The 19,316-nt window shown below is 32.8% G+C and overlaps 1 protein-coding gene across 1 annotated transcript in view; it reads right to left on the reverse strand.

Moving 5' to 3' along the window:
* Positions 1-372: 372 nt before the first annotated feature.
* Positions 373-19,316, reverse strand: part of LOC137632416 (sialate:O-sulfotransferase 1-like) — a 24,848-nt gene continuing 5,904 nt past the window's right edge. Inside the window, exons 4-9 of the mRNA XM_068364349.1 lie at positions 12,976-13,124; positions 10,048-10,171; positions 8,877-8,968; positions 4,470-4,513; positions 1,245-1,427; positions 373-492 (exon numbers count right to left, since the gene is read on the reverse strand). Of these exons, the coding sequence (XP_068220450.1) occupies positions 373-492; positions 1,245-1,427; positions 4,470-4,513; positions 8,877-8,968; positions 10,048-10,171; positions 12,976-13,124 (712 nt within the window). The remainder of the gene's footprint in view (positions 493-1,244; positions 1,428-4,469; positions 4,514-8,876; positions 8,969-10,047; positions 10,172-12,975; positions 13,125-19,316) is intronic.

A 19,316-nucleotide genomic window follows, 5' to 3' on the forward strand; every position in this document is an offset into this window, starting at 1 on the left:
CATGAATTATTTAATGTACAGTGTAACCTTATTTTGAAAAAAAAAAAAAAAAAAAAAAAAAAACCGTAAATGCCTGGCAACAGGATTTTTACCGTTTTAAAAACGGATATATTGACGTAAATGAGTGATATTGCGGTCACCAGCCCGTAAAATAATAATAACAAAGTAAGGTAAAATTACGGTCACCTGTATTTCACTGAAATACTGTTGAGAACCGTAAATTTTTACGGAGAATTTCCTATTACAATTACGGTTTTTTCTAGCAGTGAAGATGATAGAATTACATTTACTTTTTGAAGCAATCTCTAAAATCAGAACAAATTTAATGTTCTATAAATTAACCATTAAAATAACGATATATTTATTTTCCGGTTAGACCGGTATTTCTGGATAAGAAGGGAGGCGATCCATATTTCGAGATTTTAATAACCTTTGTATTTCTCGGACTCGCTCCGCCATCAGTTCCTTCAAATCTGGTGTAAAAGGATCGACCTGTTGGAGGACAAAATGTACCACTCAATATTTTTTTTCATAATCATGTTATGAATTTTAGTATTATTATCAGCTCAAAGAAAAATGGGACAAATGATACAATACCCTCATGTAACAGAAGTATAAAACAACAAAATTAGAGGGTAGCCCTAAATTATGTAATACAGCAGCTTTTAAGTGAAGGATAGGAATGGTTCTGATTCTCTTGTTTTGAGAAAGGTGGAAGACCAATAATTGGTCATCCACGATGCTCAAAAGCTCGAATAAAATAAGGATGAATGTTGCAGTGTGTACTAGGGATTTCGAGCGATGCTGGTGAACCTTTAGAGTAGGTGTGTGAAGGAACTCATGCTAAAACATAAATGTGGGAGTGCCTGTTGTGTTTTTAATTTGTCTCGGTAATGAAAGAACCGAACACGTTCAGGGAAAGCATCACTGGTCGTTCAACCTTTAGGGAGTAGACTCTCAAGGTAGATGCATACAAAAGATGCAAAATGAACATTACTGTACCACTGAAAATGTAAAGTTTATGGTTGGAGCCATCACTCCTAATTGATATATAAGCTTTCTGAAACTCTTTCCAAGAAATTGCAAACAACTCGGACATTAAATTGATGTTAAGGTTTATACTCCATGATATACTAATTCTTATATCAGTTTGGGTAAATGGTTTTGATCGGTTTGGAATTAACTGTCCATGGCAATCACACCCTCATCAAATCTAACTTGGATAAATGGACAATGAAGCTTACCTTTCTTTGGAGACCAAGAGCTGGACCTTGGGTATGCCTTGATAGGCATTCCAGGCGACCCCTATCTTCTGGAACACCGAGAAATTTTAGAATACGTCGGACTTGGGCAATGGGATCCTCCAACAAGTACTCATACGGGACGATTAATAGCTTTTTAGAGTACTCCAGGCGATCCGAAGCAATCTGTTACAAAAATGAGAATTTCATATCTTGCATTGATTGATTTCAAACAAGTGTCCGATCAGCAAAAACAATATACCTCAGCTGAATATATTGAAGAAGCATTGTCTATCCATCTAAAATATATGTTGTGTTATTAACTGAAATTTCGTTGACGTATGGCCTTAAGTATCCCAGTACTTAGGTCTTTAGCATAGATTTCATAAATGCAAATTTAGATTAATCTTGGAGTAGTCTACAGTCATCAATTTCCAGCGACCAGTTTTCCTTTATTCAACAATATAATCTATATTATGCATAAAGCCTGGCTTTCATTAAGAGGCTAGGCTAGCCACGTTCTAGCCTCCTTAGTACGGTCTTATTCTGATCACCAGGGTGGTCTATTTTTTAATTACCAGCATCCTATCAGTTTCAAAAGGATATTCTTATTTATGTCTGGAGACTTGTGGTGTCTTTGACTTGAAATACTAGTCAGTCTTCTTTTCTCAATTTCTTGGTACAAATTTATTTTTTCTAGTGATGTGGTGATTTGATTAATTGGGGATTTATCGTAAATTCTTTTTTTTAATGTTAACATATCCTATGATCTTAAATTTATTCATTTTCTGTTTGGCAGCCATTTCTGTGTTGTTGTCTTTTGTGATCCTAAGCCTCCCTATTTCATATGCCTTCTTTTCTAGAGTCTTATCTTCCCAATTCAAACGGTTGTATTGTCTTCCATATCCTGAAATTACATGTGATTCATTTAGTGAGTTAGAATTCTTTGTTTCAAAACCTATCATCTTCCTTTTCTAACATACTAGACTTTCTTCTGTTTGCATGGTCTTATCTTCCTTGCTACACAGCTTATTCTTTTTGCAACTCTTATCTTCTTCATTTAACATGCTACGAGTCTTAAATTTCAAGTCTTATTTTATGTATTAAGGAGTTTTGAATTTCAAGTCTCATTTTATGTATTGAGAGAATAGTATTTGTTTATCTGCTGCCAAAGTCTAACATAAAGTTTTGAAACTCTAATCAGTCATATACTCCCATAGTTCCACTTTTCTTTCTTTTTCATTATGTCTTCGGTTTCAAGAATCATACCCTCTCTTATTCACCAGTGTAAGATATTTATTTAGTGCCCAAACCTGTTTGTCAGGGTAGAAATTAATGCAATATTTTGTTAAATCAATGCAGTGAGGAATAAACTAAAATTTTATATGCTTGTAAAAATGTATGAATAAAAAAAGAAATGGAAAAATAAATTGTAGACCTACTCAATTTTATTACTTAGGTAATACGTAATGTTTGTATCTACATTTAAAGTTTGTTTCCACTTATATACCTTGTACTATGTTCCAGGTTTGACATTGGACTTAAAGTTTAATTAAAGTTACAGTCTTATTTTGACATTTTTTTCTATGTATACATTCCCATGTGGGAGATATGTCAGGTCTTTTGTGTTTTAAGAATCCATTGCTAATGGTGCTACTTGGTAGAGAATAATATCAGCACTATATAACTTGCAGATAAAGCCTGATTTACTAAAGTTATATTTTAGACATTAAGCAGAAAGATTGCATTATTCTTTGAAAAGGGGGAAATGTACCAATGCAGGGTAGATCTTTATACCTTTTAGTGTCATTTCCATTGGCACTGGCATAGTCTGCAATGTCAATGCGTATCGTTATGTCAATCTTATAGATATTTTAGAGCAAGATTTCTAGTTCTTTTCATTTGTTTAAGGTACCCGGAGCATCTGACTTATTTAAAAGATGCTTGAGTAAAGTAATTATTATAGTAAGAGAAAAATAACAATGTATATGGAATGGAAATTTGCATTTAATAAAAGATTTGTTATACCCTCATAGTAGTGCATTCACTTTTATATGACATTGTCATGTAGTTGCTCACTTCTGTTTTGTGTCATCCAAACTATTATTTAAAAGATTTTTCCTTCATTTTCAGTTAATGGCTTGAATACATCTCTACTTCAGAGGTAACCAGGTATTTATTTTTTTTTTTCAACCTATTTTGAGTAATCGATAGGATCATTTGAGTATATTTTGTAATCTTTGAATTAATATACGAGAATCCATTGATAAACTTAATTTTTTTTTCTGTGAAATTATAATTTAAAAAGTTCTCTCTTACATCTTATAATGACTAATTAAAGGTACGTCATCTTTATCAATGGATATCGTACCATTTCTGTGACGACCGTCAGTATTTGATTTTCTATGTATAGTTTATTTGTCTATTTTTGTTTAAAAAATCATCGCCAATGCCAAGTGCCGCAACCCCAGGCAGTAATACCCGAGGCAACTTCAGAAGCGGATGATTTTTTTATTTTATTTTTTTTTTTTTTTTATAACTCACTTTCCTGGCACAGTTTTTTTTTTGGGGTATGTTATTTTGTCGTACTTTTGTGGTAAACTTTATGAATCAAGTCAATTGCCCTCTTTTTATTTAACCAATATGAACCTATTCAGATTATAAACATCATTACCATCAACTATTCAACGAAATAATTCATCTTCTAACTATTTAGTTTAATATTCGTTTGTTCAGGATAAGCATATGACTATCTTCAACCGTCTAATACTTTGTTTCCCCCTTGTTGTAACTTCAATTAACTTGACAGGCTCTTATCTGTTGCAAAGTTCTATCTTAACTGAGTGTCGTCTCGTTTTTGCAGATTTTAATCTTTTGTCACTTAAAAAGGCGGATCAGCCACCATTATTGTTCTATTTTTCTTCAACTTCAACTGGGTTTATATTTTCTTCTGTACAAAAAATGTAGTGCGTAAGAATAGTAACCAATTAAAAAAATCTGTGCATTGATATAATTCAAAAGGGACGTTGAACGTTTGTGATTTTATATTAAAATTGCATTTCACTAGACAACATGCTCATAGTAAAAAATCATTTTATGATTGATATTAGACCGATATTTCCAGTTAACGGAGTGCAGTTATATTTCAGTTTTTGATATGGTATAAGTTATCTTTAATGGGGCGATAGATATACATACGTAGGGAGATAGAATAGGATGATTTCTTACCTTTGTCCAACGACCAATGGCATTTTTGACGAATTTTCTGAAGGCTGAAAATTAAGAAAAATATGTTACAATGTATTATGAAATTTCAGCACCAGAAATTGTACTTATTAAATTGTAATAAACTGTGTAATGGTATATAGAATGTTGTGAAACTCTACAAATAATTCTAGTTTCTTTAATGCTATGGTCAGAAAAATTATAAAACCTATTTCGGGGTCAGAGCTGAGTGAGATTTAGAAATGTGTGGCAAAATATAGGAATGCTTTAGGCAGGATAGTTCCCTCCACTTCATTACTGTATTTTTTTTTATCCCTTGAGCTTGATTTAGTTCGATTAATTTCTTATAGTTGATGCTGGTGATCATAATTTCTGAAAATCTTAGAATACGATGTTAAAACCTCCATGTATCTTTGGCTTTCTTTTTCTGACTTACAATAATCATCGTGAAAATATATTTTCACTCGTTTTTACAGCTATCAATTTATCTGCATCATTCTTCTTTGCTTTATCATTTTTCCAACCTTCTGAGCATATTAGCATTGTAGGTGAAGAGGTAAAATTTGATGTTCTATTTAGCGATTAGACAATAGAAATTTGGTCTTTGATGATTGTTGGTGTTTTGAAGAAATAGAGCAAATGACTTGACTTGCTATGCTGGACTTCCGGGTATCATAGACAAGGAAAGATGGAGAAGAGGAAACACAAAAGATAAAAGGACAAGGGTACAATCATAGAAATATATATTGACCCGTTGAATGCCATAAAACATACTTTACGTTGGGTGAAAGATACTCGTTTCAGTGCCACATGGCAATTTACGTTTGGTAAAACATATTTTTCTAAAAGTCGTGACTGAGCTAGGTAACCCAAGATCTCAGTCTGTCTCAGATTTCGGCCATGACTGCCTTGTCGAAAACTTGTGTCCCACTCTTTGAGTTATTGTTTCGCCTAGGTCTTGTTGTCGAATAGCTGAAGTATTGATTCATCATAAATTCAGAAGTCAAAAAGGTGTTTCTGGTACTGTACTTACTCTACCAAAGAGTAAGAGGATGGCAAGATGCTTGGATGTTGGTTATTCTGGGAAGCTCGTGCCAGTGTAACCATCAACAAGTCGCAGTATAGAAAAAGATATGCCTCAAAAGCATGATATTATGCACTTGCTAAAATTTAATGAAGGTGAAAGGCTTACACCTTGAAAATTGAGCCTCATTATGGAGGCAAAAAGTTATTTAGAGGAGATTGAAGATGTTGCGAAAGAACTTGTGCCTGAAAAAGTAGGAAACAAAGACGAGAATGAAACTGAAGAAGGTAGAACTCGAGTAAAGAAACAAGGAAAAATATTTCAAAAGGAAAAGACTGCACAAAAACGAGTTAAAAAAAAAAAGGGAAAAAGGAATGGACGTGAAAACTTAGAGGATGAATTGGCTATTCAAACTGATGGTGAAATAGATAGTGATGTTCCGAGAGAAATAGAACCAGGAGATAATTATTCAGGCATAGAAGACAAGGCTGTCATAGTCGCTGATTTATCCAGCGACGAATATTTAGAGCCCGATGAGTATGACAGGGATGAAACCGAAAATATAGGAGGTTATCTCGGAACTTCATATAGCTTTAGGCGATCCCACAGTCTGAGGTCACACGTGGGCAGCCTCCTGTTCCCATCCCCCTCCACTAATCTACCTGGACTGAGCGATGATGGTGACAACACGTGAAATGAGTGGTGCAACAGTAATACCCATACATCCTCCTAATGCTACCACAGGAATAATTGAGCCTATCCTCACTTCTTCTCTTGGATTTTTTTGACTTTTTTTTAAGACCGATCTGCTCTTATTTTCTCATGGACGAAACAAATAATTATGCCAAATACGAGAGGGAGGAGCAACAGAGACTGTCCGCGTATCTATGGAATTGGTGTAATGCAATTGACATTTAGCAATATCTTGGCATTGTCTTGTGAAGAGATATTATTGGCATGCCCCAGATAGAATGTTCTGGGCAAGGAACCAAACGTACTCTAATCTAGGGCATCTTTCTCATCAATGTTGTCATGCAGGCTAGTTATACCGAAGGATAAAATTGACATGTTGGTTGTCATTCAGTCCTTCATGCAGTACATCTGGGAAAGAGTCTGTATATCCCCAAGAAACATATATCGCTAGGTAAAGAGATGGTGCTCCTCGATCAAGGTATACAACCTAATGAACCTGTGAAGTACAGCTTAAAATTTTACTCTCTGTGCAAAGCTTACGTCCACTTTTTCATCGTTTACTGTAGTGTTTTTTCATTCATCTCTTCGTGACATCATTTTCCGATTCATGGATTACCACTTAGGCAAAGGTTACCATGTCTTTATGGGTAACTTATAATTCAGTCGCCCTCGCACAAGAGGTTTATGAAAGTGACACTCTTTATATGGCACTCTCTGCATTGTGAGAGGTGCATGGAACTCCTTGAAAATAATGGAAAAAAAACTGGCCTGCGTTGTGGAAAAATGACGTTCAAGAGGAGGGACAATACCCTCTTCATGTGCGGGAAGGATAACAGGTTAGTCAGTCAGATTGCTAACGCATACAATGCCAGTACCAAGCAATTCACCAACAAATAGAAGGCCAGGAAGAGGGACAGGTTTGTTTATAAAGAAGTGACCATGGAGAAAATCAGAATTTTGCTGTCCAATTTCTGATATTATTAACGCACGTAAAATCAAGTGTGATGATATAAATCCATATATCATTTGAAAGATTAATTATTCAGCTTTATCTTAAAAGAGATATCGTATTCAAAATAACGCTGTTTTTCTAAATTACACTTTAAGTAACTAACACTTTTTACACTTTTTTTTTTACTATTTTCCTCCTTATTTGTGAATATTTAGGGAACACTTTGATTTTTGTAAGATTTGTTGTGCTCTTATATAGCCGTAAAATGACAACAGAATGAACACTAATGTAAATACAAAGTCACTGCAGCCGTTTCAATTAAAGATTTATATGCATAACCTCTCGGCAAATTTCGATAGAAAGTGAGAATTTCATTGTTCATTTGCTACTATTATTTAAACCCCTATGGTATTGACTAAATATATGAATTTATATATCATTTGAAGGCTTATTTATTCAGCTATTTGGTAAAATATACTTTCTTCTATTGGAATTAACACTTATGTAACAATTTCTATAGATTCACATATCGCGAAATTTTACTCTATTTTTTTTTCCATATTGGTTTTTATTTATATGATTTTTTTATTTATTTATGTAACGTATATTATTTATTATGTATTTATTTAGCTGTAAAATTATACCATAACTTCTTGCATGAAATTATTCGATTGCGTATTTCCAGTTTTACTAAAGATAAATTTATACATAGTTTTCTATTTGTTTTTAGACATGCGGAAACCATATATACTATTTCAAACTATACACCAATAGAAAGGAAATTTATTCGTCTAAGTTTAAAAAAAAAGATTCAATCCTCTACCTATAATAGTTTTTGTGTTCATTTGAAATAAGTGAAAACAATGACGCAAGATTATTTTTTTTTCTATGCATTTCTCAAGTTTAAGATATTTTTATATATGTTTATGAGATACTTATGGTTGCGAAATATAGTTTAATCAATTTAAAAACGTAGCTTTCTAGCAAAAGACATTTTGTTACGTTTTTTCGCTATCGACAAGGGATTGGCGCTTTAGGGCTAGAAATTTCCTCTACCGCTTAGCGTCAAGAAGGTCAAGAGGAGGGAAATGTAGACAAAACTGAAAACTTGAATATGTTGGAATAAAAACATAAAAAAAGAATTGTATAGAATTAAAAAATAAAGAAATAACGAAAAAAAAAAATTCAAATTTTGAAAGAATAATAGTCGCAAACAGGACATTAGTGGTAAAAGTAAAACGAGCAAATGCAGTTACAGGAGAGATTACACAAAAAGAAGTGTAACCGTAAAGCTAAAAAGTAAAGAAATTAAGAGAATTAAAGTAGAGACAGAATGGAAGAAAATATAGACTGAAAACATGAGCGAGAATCGAGGGAGGATAAAGGATGAAGTTAAAACCAAAATTTAGAAACGGTCTCTTGCCTCATTTAGTAATACGTGTCAAGAAAATATAGTATTTCTTTCATCCTTCCCTTTGGTCGCATTTGAGAATGCATTAGTTTAAGAAAATAAAATAGACATGAATTTTGGTCATTAACAAGACCTATGAGATTTACTTGCCAGAAAATATTTTGAAGAATATTGAGAAATAGTGATGACGAAATGTAGAAAATAAGAAAAGCTTAGATCAAGTAAAAAATAAAACGTTACAAGCATTATAGCAATTATATTATACACGAATAGTGTAGGAATGTTTTTTTTTGGGGAAAATATTAAAAATTTAACTCTCTTAATCCTTACCTGGCTTTTTGTAAGAGGTAGCAGTCACGTTGTAAAATATTCTTTTTTTGCCTTTTTTATTATTATTGTAATTCCAGTAAGAAACTATAGACCTGCAAAAGACAAAGAGTGAAAGGTACTTATATCTTGAATGATGATAGTATACTAAGCAAATACCGTCGAGACAACAGTTTATATGGTTAGGAATATTTTCATTTACAAAATTCCACAAACGGAATTTGCTGAAGGAAATATAAATTATTGAATGTTCCAAGAAATTACCAAAACTATTTCATATCTAATTTCATCATCCAACAGCTAAAACGAGTCTATATGATTCTGTTCATATGATTCCAAATTGAAATGAAGAGACAGAGTAATTGCTCAAAACAAACTTTCATGGAATTAATCTAATGAATTAAAAGTGAATTGATATATTTAGAAAATGTAAAAGAAATAAATATCGTAATAATGTTCAAGGACTTCTCAAACATGAAATATATTTTTTATTTTGACAGCGATAAGTTCAATAGTAAAATCGCAAAATTTTTTTTATCTCTAGTGACGTCTTTTATAACATTTAAATAAATATGTCAAAAGAATTGCCGTATTTAACCGTTCCTTTAGCAATAAATAGCTTTATTTCCAACTCTGGGCCGTTTAAGTGACATTTTCTCGGGCTGAGTTGAATTTAGACACATTTTTTTTTTACGGAAATCCTGGTCTAAAAATGTATTCTAAAGTCTATAAGATCTATTCTAATCTATCCACCTTATTAAGCAACCCCCACCTAAACCACCTTTTGGAGGATGACACCTTATATTGATCTCACCACAAACCTACCCTTTTTATATTTATGCCTTAGAGTCATGAAAAGTCTCAGTCCGCAATAGAAAGTGAAACATGTTAGCAGTGGAACATAGGGCAAGTAATTCTCTCGAGACAAAGTGATCAACCTTTAAATCACACACACACACACACACACACACACACACACACACACACACACACACACACACACACACACACACATCATACGGACTTAAATTTATTAGTGGCTCATTGTGCTGAAACGAGAATACCAGAAAACATCTCCCAGAAACCCTTCAAGCAAAATATCTTTGAGTCATCCAGTTGCAAACATGGTACATTACTGAAGATTCAATTGCAAAAAACAGTCAAATCAACTAACTTTGCTGGATTTCTAATGAGAAGAATGACTTTTGAAAAATCCCGGACTTTCTTTCTCGTGTTGCTATGTATCTTGTTGATAATTGTACGACGACTTTTGAAGCTGATAAATTCACCAAGGAAACCTGAAAGAAAAGGGGAGCTGTTATATACAGGAATCTTGGTACTGTAAGCGTAGGACCAGTTTCAATGTAGTCTACCCTTTAATGACATGTGACTAAGAGAGAACGTTTTGAAGATATGTGACCCGTAAAAACCAAGAACTATCATAGTTCTGGATTTGTTCATAGTTCAACTATGAACAAATTTATTTTCTCCTGGAATTTAGAATTTTACTTGCTTGATTTTTCAATTCCTTATGATAATCCTTCATCATAAAGTTATAGGATTTGTAGTTTTTTATTATTTATAAGGTATTGTTTAGATTGTAAATTATCCTATGAGCATAACTGTGCTCAAAAGGGGTATTCTGTCCTTGAATAGTATTCTTATTGCTTTTTTTACCTCTCAAATCTTTTCTTTCAAGGCATTTTTGAATTATTATAGTTAAAAGTATGTGCTCTGTCCAGTAATGGAGCAACATTTGGTAGTTTTTTCTCATGATAGTTTTGTTAAAATGTTATGAATCAAACGTCGGAAATCGTGTTGGGTGTTATCCCACGGAAACTTGTGAATTTCATAGAAAAACCTAAGACATTTATCACGTAATAGTTAAAGAAAAAGAAATTGAATGTGTGATATTGGGAATGATAAAAATTTAAGAATGTCGTTATATAGCCTGCAAGGAATTTCTGACTAATGGAGTTGCTTGGATGGAAGAGTAAGAACGAAATGTTGTTATAATGAAATGAGAGGTTAATAAAAAATAAGAACATGGTAGCTCAATTGCATGTGTAAAAGTATTGCGTACAACTAGATGGTAATAGTAATAAGCCAAATAAGAGGAAAATCAAATGGAAAAGAATGGAAGTAACGAAAATTAGGCAACAAATCTGAGCAAGTACTTTGGGAGTGCAAGTTTTTCTGAAGTGAAGGCTTGATGAAAAACTAATGCTCTCAAATGCTAGTACAGCATTATGAAGATTTTTTTACAACTATTAGTAAAGGAAAGGCAAATGTGAATGATGTTATAGTGGAACTGTTTAAAGTAGATTTGGGAATGTGTGGCATTGACTTGTGAGGATGATAATTTTAAATTAAGAAGAGTGTGATAAAAGGCTGATGGGTGAGGGTAATAATCTGATTGATTGCCTGACATGAGTGTTTTGCAGTAGTCTGGAGTAGTAAATCGCTAAGAGGAGGAATGGCTGTGTTGATTAGTAGGAAATCTGACAGTTGAGAGTTTAATAACAATAGGGCATATGGGAATATGTTTGTTAGATTTTTTTTATTGAAGTCAGACAGATGAGAGAGAAAATTGATAAGATAGAACAGCGTTGGTGCTGACAAGTAAGAGAATGTATATGTCTAGCGTTTGTAGTGATACGTATCCAATAAGTTGGAGAGGATTTAACAAACTGTGTAAGATGTTCATAAACATAGTAAAAGTTTATGGTAGAGTTAATAAAAATTTAATCGAGAACAATGGGGATATTTGGTGTAATTAGAAGTATTTTATGATAGACAAAGATATTGCATATTAATTTTGGAATTTGACTGTCACACCAGTTGGTTCTTATTATAAATCACAGAAATTCAAAACCCCTTTTATGATAATAGAACATAACTGACGGTGCAATGGGAATTTAATATAATGTGTCGCTTTCATAGGTTGTGTAATTGTGGATACAGTGATTAGAGTCCAGGATTCATTCTTCCAGCGCTTTCCTAACTTTGCTGTAGAGTAGATTTTAAATCCTAAGTAGAGTATATTGAATATAGTCATTTATATTCCCACCACCAGTACTGGACATACACATAGTAAGTAGTGTACTTTACGTGCTAAATTACTGGAGGTAGTTGATATTTCTGTACCGCATCATCATCCATACTTTTTGGAGTTTCCGCGGTGTTTCACTGCCAGAAATCGTTCATTTCTCATGCAGAAAAAATCAAGGACGTTTTCCTGATAGTGTTATGAGTGTTGATAGACTTGAATTTGCATGGCCAGTCTCAAGTGTTACAATTGCCTTAGATTTGTGTACTACTCTCAAAAACTATTTATGAACACAAGTTGTTATTGCTTGGTTACTCTTCATTTATCCGTGTATCGATCTTATACAAAAAATGCCCGACTTTACTTGATCTTTTTGTCTTTCTACATATTTAAAAACATATTTTTTTAAAGATTAATTAGAACTTTTGATTAATTCCATATTATCGTATGGTAATAATAATAATAGAAATGTTATTATTATAATTACTGTTATTATTATATATAGTCTAAAATACTACTGTTACAATATGAGGAAAACTATTTCCAGTGTCTGTAAGGGCTATGGGTGTGGTATAAGAGTTAGTGATTTTCTTTGGTGTAGTTTTAACAGGTACAAAAAGCCTATTCCTATAAAACTGTATCGGAATATAGCAGAAGAAAATACTGAGCTGATGAAATAAGCCAATTCCATGCAATGCTGTTGACCAGAGTGAGATGGTGAACATATGTTTAGAACAAATTTATAATATTATGAAATTATTATTATTATTATTATTATTATTATTATTATTTCTTGCTAAGCTACAACCCTAGTTGAAAAGGCAATATTTTATAATCCCAGGGGCCCCAACAGGAAAAATAGCCCAGTGAGGAAAGGAAATAAAAAAAAAAAAAATATTTCAAGAACAACAAGATTAAAATAAATATTGCCTATATAATGATGCTAATTAACCTTTATCCTTTTCCCAATGTTTTCTTGAAATTATTTCACACGTCTTTACTCTTGATCAACAGCATCACTTGAAATATACAACTGATAATTTGATTACTTACCCATTTTTACCAACATACTGTTCCCATACTTGGACCCGGTAAAGATGCCCGAGGCTCCCTCTATGAGATAGCGAACCCAGGTGTTACCAGAGCGAGGAAAGGATACCAAGAACGACCGTGGCATCTTCTTTGCAAAGGCTGTGCTGTAGCTGAGGAAAATAATTAGAGAAAGGCTAAAGTCAGATGGTTTTTGCTTTGGTTTAAATATTGAATAAAAGGTGAATACCTAAATAATTAGAGAAAGGCTATAGTCAGATGGTTTTTGCTTTGGTTTAAATATTGAATGAAAGGTGAATATCTTGTACCGAATATGTATTAGGGAAGGAGTATAGTAAAAAAATTTTGCTCATGTTTAGATAATGAATAAAAGGTGAATATTTTGTACCAAATATGTAGTTAAGCAGAATATATATTCATATCCAGTATATGTATATATACTGTGTATAATGCTTGTAAATCTCTCTCTCTCTCTCTCTCTCTCTCTCTCTCTCTCTCTCTCTCTCTCTCTCTCTCTCTCTCTCTCTCTCACGCAATATATATATATATATATATATATATGTGTGTGTGTATATATATATATATATATATATATATATATATATATATATATATATATATATATATATATATATATATATATACATACACATACATATATATACACACATACATACACGCTCTTAAGGCATAGTCGTTCTCTTAGGCAATTTTCATTGCATGCTAAAACACTTACGGTATCGATTACTTTAAACAATACTTTTCAGGCTTTCTGTATCGTTTCTTGTCCTCATGGCTAGATTTTTTAAGGAAAATACGAAATTTGTTACTATCGTGCTCCATTTATTCAATTTTTGGAAACATTATTCAGCATAACTTTTAGTTTTCATCAGGTTATCTTTATGAAGAAATCATTATCATTGTTTAATGACAGTGCATTCATAAAATAAAAAATTACAAGATATCTATAAGAATAAAAAATACATGAATTTTGAAGATGTGTTAAAAAAAAATCATGAAAATACTTCTGTACTCATTGGATCTTTAATGAAGTTTTAAAATGAAATTTGGAGTTCCAAAGACCTTGCGTTGGAGAAAAATCTTGTTTCACAATAAAGTCCCTCAACACAAGTTCCCAAAGCTCCAGGATAAGTTCTGGAGGCATACTGTGGATTTTCTTCTTGCTGTAGGGGAAGGCATAGTCTGAGGAAACTTAAATGATCAATACGGGTTGCTGCACTCTGAGGTACATTGCTTCAGCAATCAGCAACCTCCCATAGTAATCCTCCTCATAAACAACCGGTGTATCCTTGATAAGATTATGTAATGGATGTTTATTGTCATGTGTATCAACAACAAACTGGTTTATGGTCCAATTATTGTGGCGAGCCTGAAGTCTCCTCATGAGAGCTGTCGTCGTGTGGGCAATGTAAATGTAGTATATAATAAGGAATATTTGAAATTGTAAACTTCATTGGTCGTAGACTCCTTAGATACCCTGGCGTCGTGATTGTTTTTAACTACAAGGACCGTTACTAATTTGGGTTTGCTATAGACGCCCAGCAATAATTCTATAAAAGTTACCTTTGGTTTCACTCACTGGTGATTCTTCTTCTAAAGACATCTACTTCTTGTCTTTAGGCTGTCCCATATCTCAGATATATGAGAGAGGAAGTGATATGGGTGAAATTATATGAATTTTTCACAGAAGTCCAGCATTCAAATTTATGTAACAAAGATATAATTCCCTATCACCTTGTGGACTAGGTAACAGCATGCAAACAACAAGTACGTGTCCTTAGATGAAGTATCACATATGAAGTAAAACCAAAGGCACTATTTGGAAATGCTGTGTGTGTATTGCTGAGAGTCCAAAGCAAGCTTAATTTAGTAACGAACCTCGTGATGGAAAACAGTCGTGCAGCCAGAATACCCATGGAAACTACGACCAATGTTGTTTACAAATTCAAATGCTCAGAAGGGGCATGTAATCCCCTCAGTATATGCTATATTGGCCGCACGATGACTACCCTCAGGGGAGACTTCAAGTTCGCCATAATAATGGTGCCATACATCTGCATTTTGTTGTTGATGCACAGAACAAAAAAAACATCCATTAATTTACATTTTCAAGGACAAAGCATTTGTTCATAGGAGGATGCTGTGGGAGGCAGGTGATTACTGAAAAAATGTACGTCAGAATTCAGCACACCAGCGTAGAGCACTCAAATTTCCTCAGACTATGTCCTCCCTTCTAGCAAGAGGACATTCCACAGCATGCCTCCATGGAGCCATAGGTACTAGTGGTAGGAAACTTCATTGAGAGTACATATTTTTCTCCAACATAAGACCTTTATTTGTATTTTCATGTATTTTAACAAAGGTGTAATAAAATTTTTACTTTTATTGTTTTCTATGTTTATCTTTTAATTTTCGTTTGTATGAACGCAATGTATCAAAGCATAATTATAGAATTGAAAGATAACTACAGTAGGCAACAAGTTGTACACAACGAAAGCTTCTTTAATTCAAGAATCTAATTATATTGTTTTGTATGGACGTCTTGAATATAGCAAAACCTCACAAGTAAAGTCATCGTCAGGTTATGTAAGTACAATTTTACCTTTTTATATATTTTCAAAATAAGACATAGGCTACTCCAACTAAGGGTTTGATATTCTACAAGAATCAAAGTTAAATTTCGAAGTCCCAGTCTCTTATGATTGGGGTTCTGTCCCAAAGCTATTCTGAGGAAATAGCTTTTCGTGATAAAGGTACTAAAGAATTTAGAAAAGTTTTCTAACCTGAAAATATGAACTAGTTAAAAGAGTTACTCATCAAGAGTATGATCTATATCAATATGTAATCCTATCTGGCCAAGGATTCTTAAGAAAATAATTTTGGAAAGGTTGTCATTTGCCAGGAATAAAGTAATATTTTGATAAGGATAGTAAGCTGCCTCAACCCTGAGCCTTGAAGAGGCATGCACCCTGCTTAGAGCCAACTGGTCAGTGAAGTTAAATATTTACCAGCTTTTGGCTTTTCTATGTTGCTAAATGGAATAGAAATTGGAGTAAACAAATAAGTAATTGCTTATTCAGCACCGTCGTTCAATACATGCATAATATTTTTCATAATACTATACCAGCCTGTACACAGTATCAGGTATGCTTTTGATTGAGTCTTTCCTTCTCCATCATAAGGCATAATTTAATACTATATAGTAATCTAGAAGTTTTATTCCAGTTGTAACCAGATCGTGGAATGATATTCCTAATCTTGCAGTTGAATCAGTGAAACTAAAACTACAGAAGTTTAAATTTCTATAGATGTTTTTATTTTGAACAGATTGGCATAAGTCTCTCTTCTTAGTTTATATATGACAGATCTGTTTTAACGTTGTTACCGATCTCAGAATATATGTTAATTTTTATTCATTACTTCTATAGAGTTTATTTCCTTATTCCCTTTCCTCATTGGGCTACTTGCCTTGTTGGAGCCATGTGGCTTGTAGCATCCTACTTTTCCAACTTGGGTTGTAGCTTATCAATAGTAGTAATAATTTAGTATTCTTACGAAGCTGGTCTAGTGTAGAGTAAATATTTTATTCATGTATTTCATTTGTGTATTCAAGAGGTAAGCTCCTCTCATGTAGTTATATGTAATTACATGTAAATTGCGTAAGACTTTTGTCGTTCATTTTATTCCATTTTTCTTTCAAGTCAGTATACGTAAATTTACGTTATTTTTAAGAATTAACTTTTAATTTCACGTATTTTGTTAAGAAGTCTCATGCAATCTCGATCCAGTGTGCTGAACGAACCATACAAGGTATGAACGAGGGGTTATGTAATTTTGTTATGCTTTCATAAGGTATTGCGTCATGTTTTATGAGAGATTATGCAATTCTTATATTTGTAACGTGTTTTGGAAGGTTCTTGAAAACCCCAGTCATAGTTCTCTTTTTTTTATCATTTCGAGGAGGGAAGGTGGGCGGAGCTAGCTGAGAGAGGGTTACCTTGCAAGCAAAGTTGGTTCCCCTGAATTTTTATGTAGTTTGTAACACTGCCGTCGCTAGAGCCAGCCCCCAAGCCACAAGAATAATCTATTTAGAAAAAATCTAGAGTAATTAATTAAATATATATGCGCCCCCAGGGATGCATAGCAGCAGAAGAGATCTAGCCTTTCTCTATGTAAGAGCCAACCACATCTCTCTCTCAAGTGCCTCGAGTGTGTCCTCTCCAAAGTGTATAAGTTTATATCCAACATATTTAGTGTGTAGTGTGTTAAAACATTACGGAAACTTTATAGGTGATTCTCAATTTATTGAATTTTTGTAAGTGCCGATATTATATAACTTTTTTTGAACTATCCCTGTGAGGTTTATGCAAAAGCGTGAAGTGTATTTATTTTGGCTTAACGGTTCGATTACTTTATGTGAGCTAAAAACTCGTAAGTTTATCAGTTACTTTATGTAATTTCTATAGAGTTTAATCATTGGAGTGTTGAAGGTTAACTATTTTCATTAATTATCAAGATTGAATATTTGTGTGAAATTTTATTTCCAACGAAACAAGTGATTATATAATTTTTAAAGTGTAATATTCTCTTGTCTTAGTTTAAGGTTTTGTTCAGATTTAATATTTCTAGTTAGATGATTGTACAATTTTCATAAGTATTATTTTCTTCGCTTAGTCTAAGATTTCGTTCAGATTTAATATTTCGAGTCAAGTGATCATATAATTTTCAGTGTTATATTTTCTTGTCCTAGTTTAATTTTGTTCAGATTTAATATTTCAAGTGGTTAATTTTTGGTGTAAATTCTTTCAAATTGGTGTATTATTTCGATCACCAGTGATTCTTACAGAACTCTCTCGTATCCCTGTTTAAGGATCGAAGCAAGAGGTTGTTTTGAATAGTTCTCAATAATAATTACCCAGTTTGTTTTGAGTGTACGTAAGAGACCTTTGGATATTCCGTGTTTTTATATATTGCCGTCTGGGAGTTATATAATTTTCTCAGAGCTCGGGTATTATTCAAGTGTAACAAATTTTTGTAAAAACAAACTGGTGAGTTTGGAACTCGGGAGGTTGTGTAACTTGCCAGCCGTAATATATAATATAATATATTTTGGTGCCCATACCCGGGACCATAATGGTATAAAAACCTGGATTTTGCACCGGTTACATTGTCACCTTGCTTTTGGGTATGGACAGTAATGGGTGATAAGGATTGCTGTAACATATCTCTTGCGATACCTAGAAACATATCGACTAATCATCGACCATATTCTTTAAGGTCATATGCTTCAAATAATTTCCTCCTTCAACATTGAACTATATTTCTATATTTCCCCTGACGATCTATTACGTCCCATTTACCACTATTACATAGTACTACGCCATAATAACCTTCACCGTCATTATCCCCATCTTCATTAATTTTGAGGCCGTTTGGGGCTGTCCTTTCGACCCTCATTAATTTTGATCCTTCTGGTTTGCCCGATACATTTTTCTGTTAATATATACATTTTACATGAGCAATTACTTCTCCGATGTCATTAATTATTTCAAAGGGGTCAGATATATACTACAGTTCTGCGGTAATGTTTTAGTTTCCTGCTTCGTTTTACAGTGCTGAATTGGGCTCCACGTTTATATCTCATAGTTTACTTAGGTAGGTTCGTTGATGTAGCTCTTAATTTTTCATAAGATTCCTCTATATACTTCTATTTTCTTTTCCTCATAAATTAATACTTCATTTGATAAATACTTTTATATCACGTTGTTGTTATTCTAGTCTTTTTCTATGTGAATTACGGCCATCAATAATTATTATAATGATAATTTATATATCCAAATGAAAGAGAGTGGAATTATGAGCATTTAGATTTGTTAATTAGTATAATTTAAAATTCATGAATCTGTTCACGGCGTTTAATTAGTATACTTTAGTTAATAATTTTTCAACTGCCTCTTCCTTTACTTTGATGAACTTATTGTTTACATATTAAATCTTTGCTTCAAAATTTTTAAAGTATGGAATGATTCCTATCATAGTCACCAAGAATTGACGTTTATTTGTAATAAAGTTGCTCGTCAAAAATGTTATATAAAATAATCCTTTTGTATGTATAGATATGATTCAGAATATATAATCTAATAGGAATTGTCCATTAGAAAAGCTAATTATACGAGATGAAAATTTGTCGTTCACGCTAATGACATTTGAGGTTTTAAAGCAGTAAAATCTAAGAAACATATTAAATTACTTATTTAAAAAAATATTTTTTATTATGAAAAGCAATATAGCTTGCTTATCGCAAACACTTGCTCATAAAATTA

The sequence above is a fragment of the Palaemon carinicauda genome, chromosome 41 (genome assembly GCF_036898095.1).
Source record: "Palaemon carinicauda isolate YSFRI2023 chromosome 41, ASM3689809v2, whole genome shotgun sequence".
NCBI classification, from domain to species: Eukaryota; Metazoa; Arthropoda; class Malacostraca; order Decapoda; family Palaemonidae; genus Palaemon; species Palaemon carinicauda.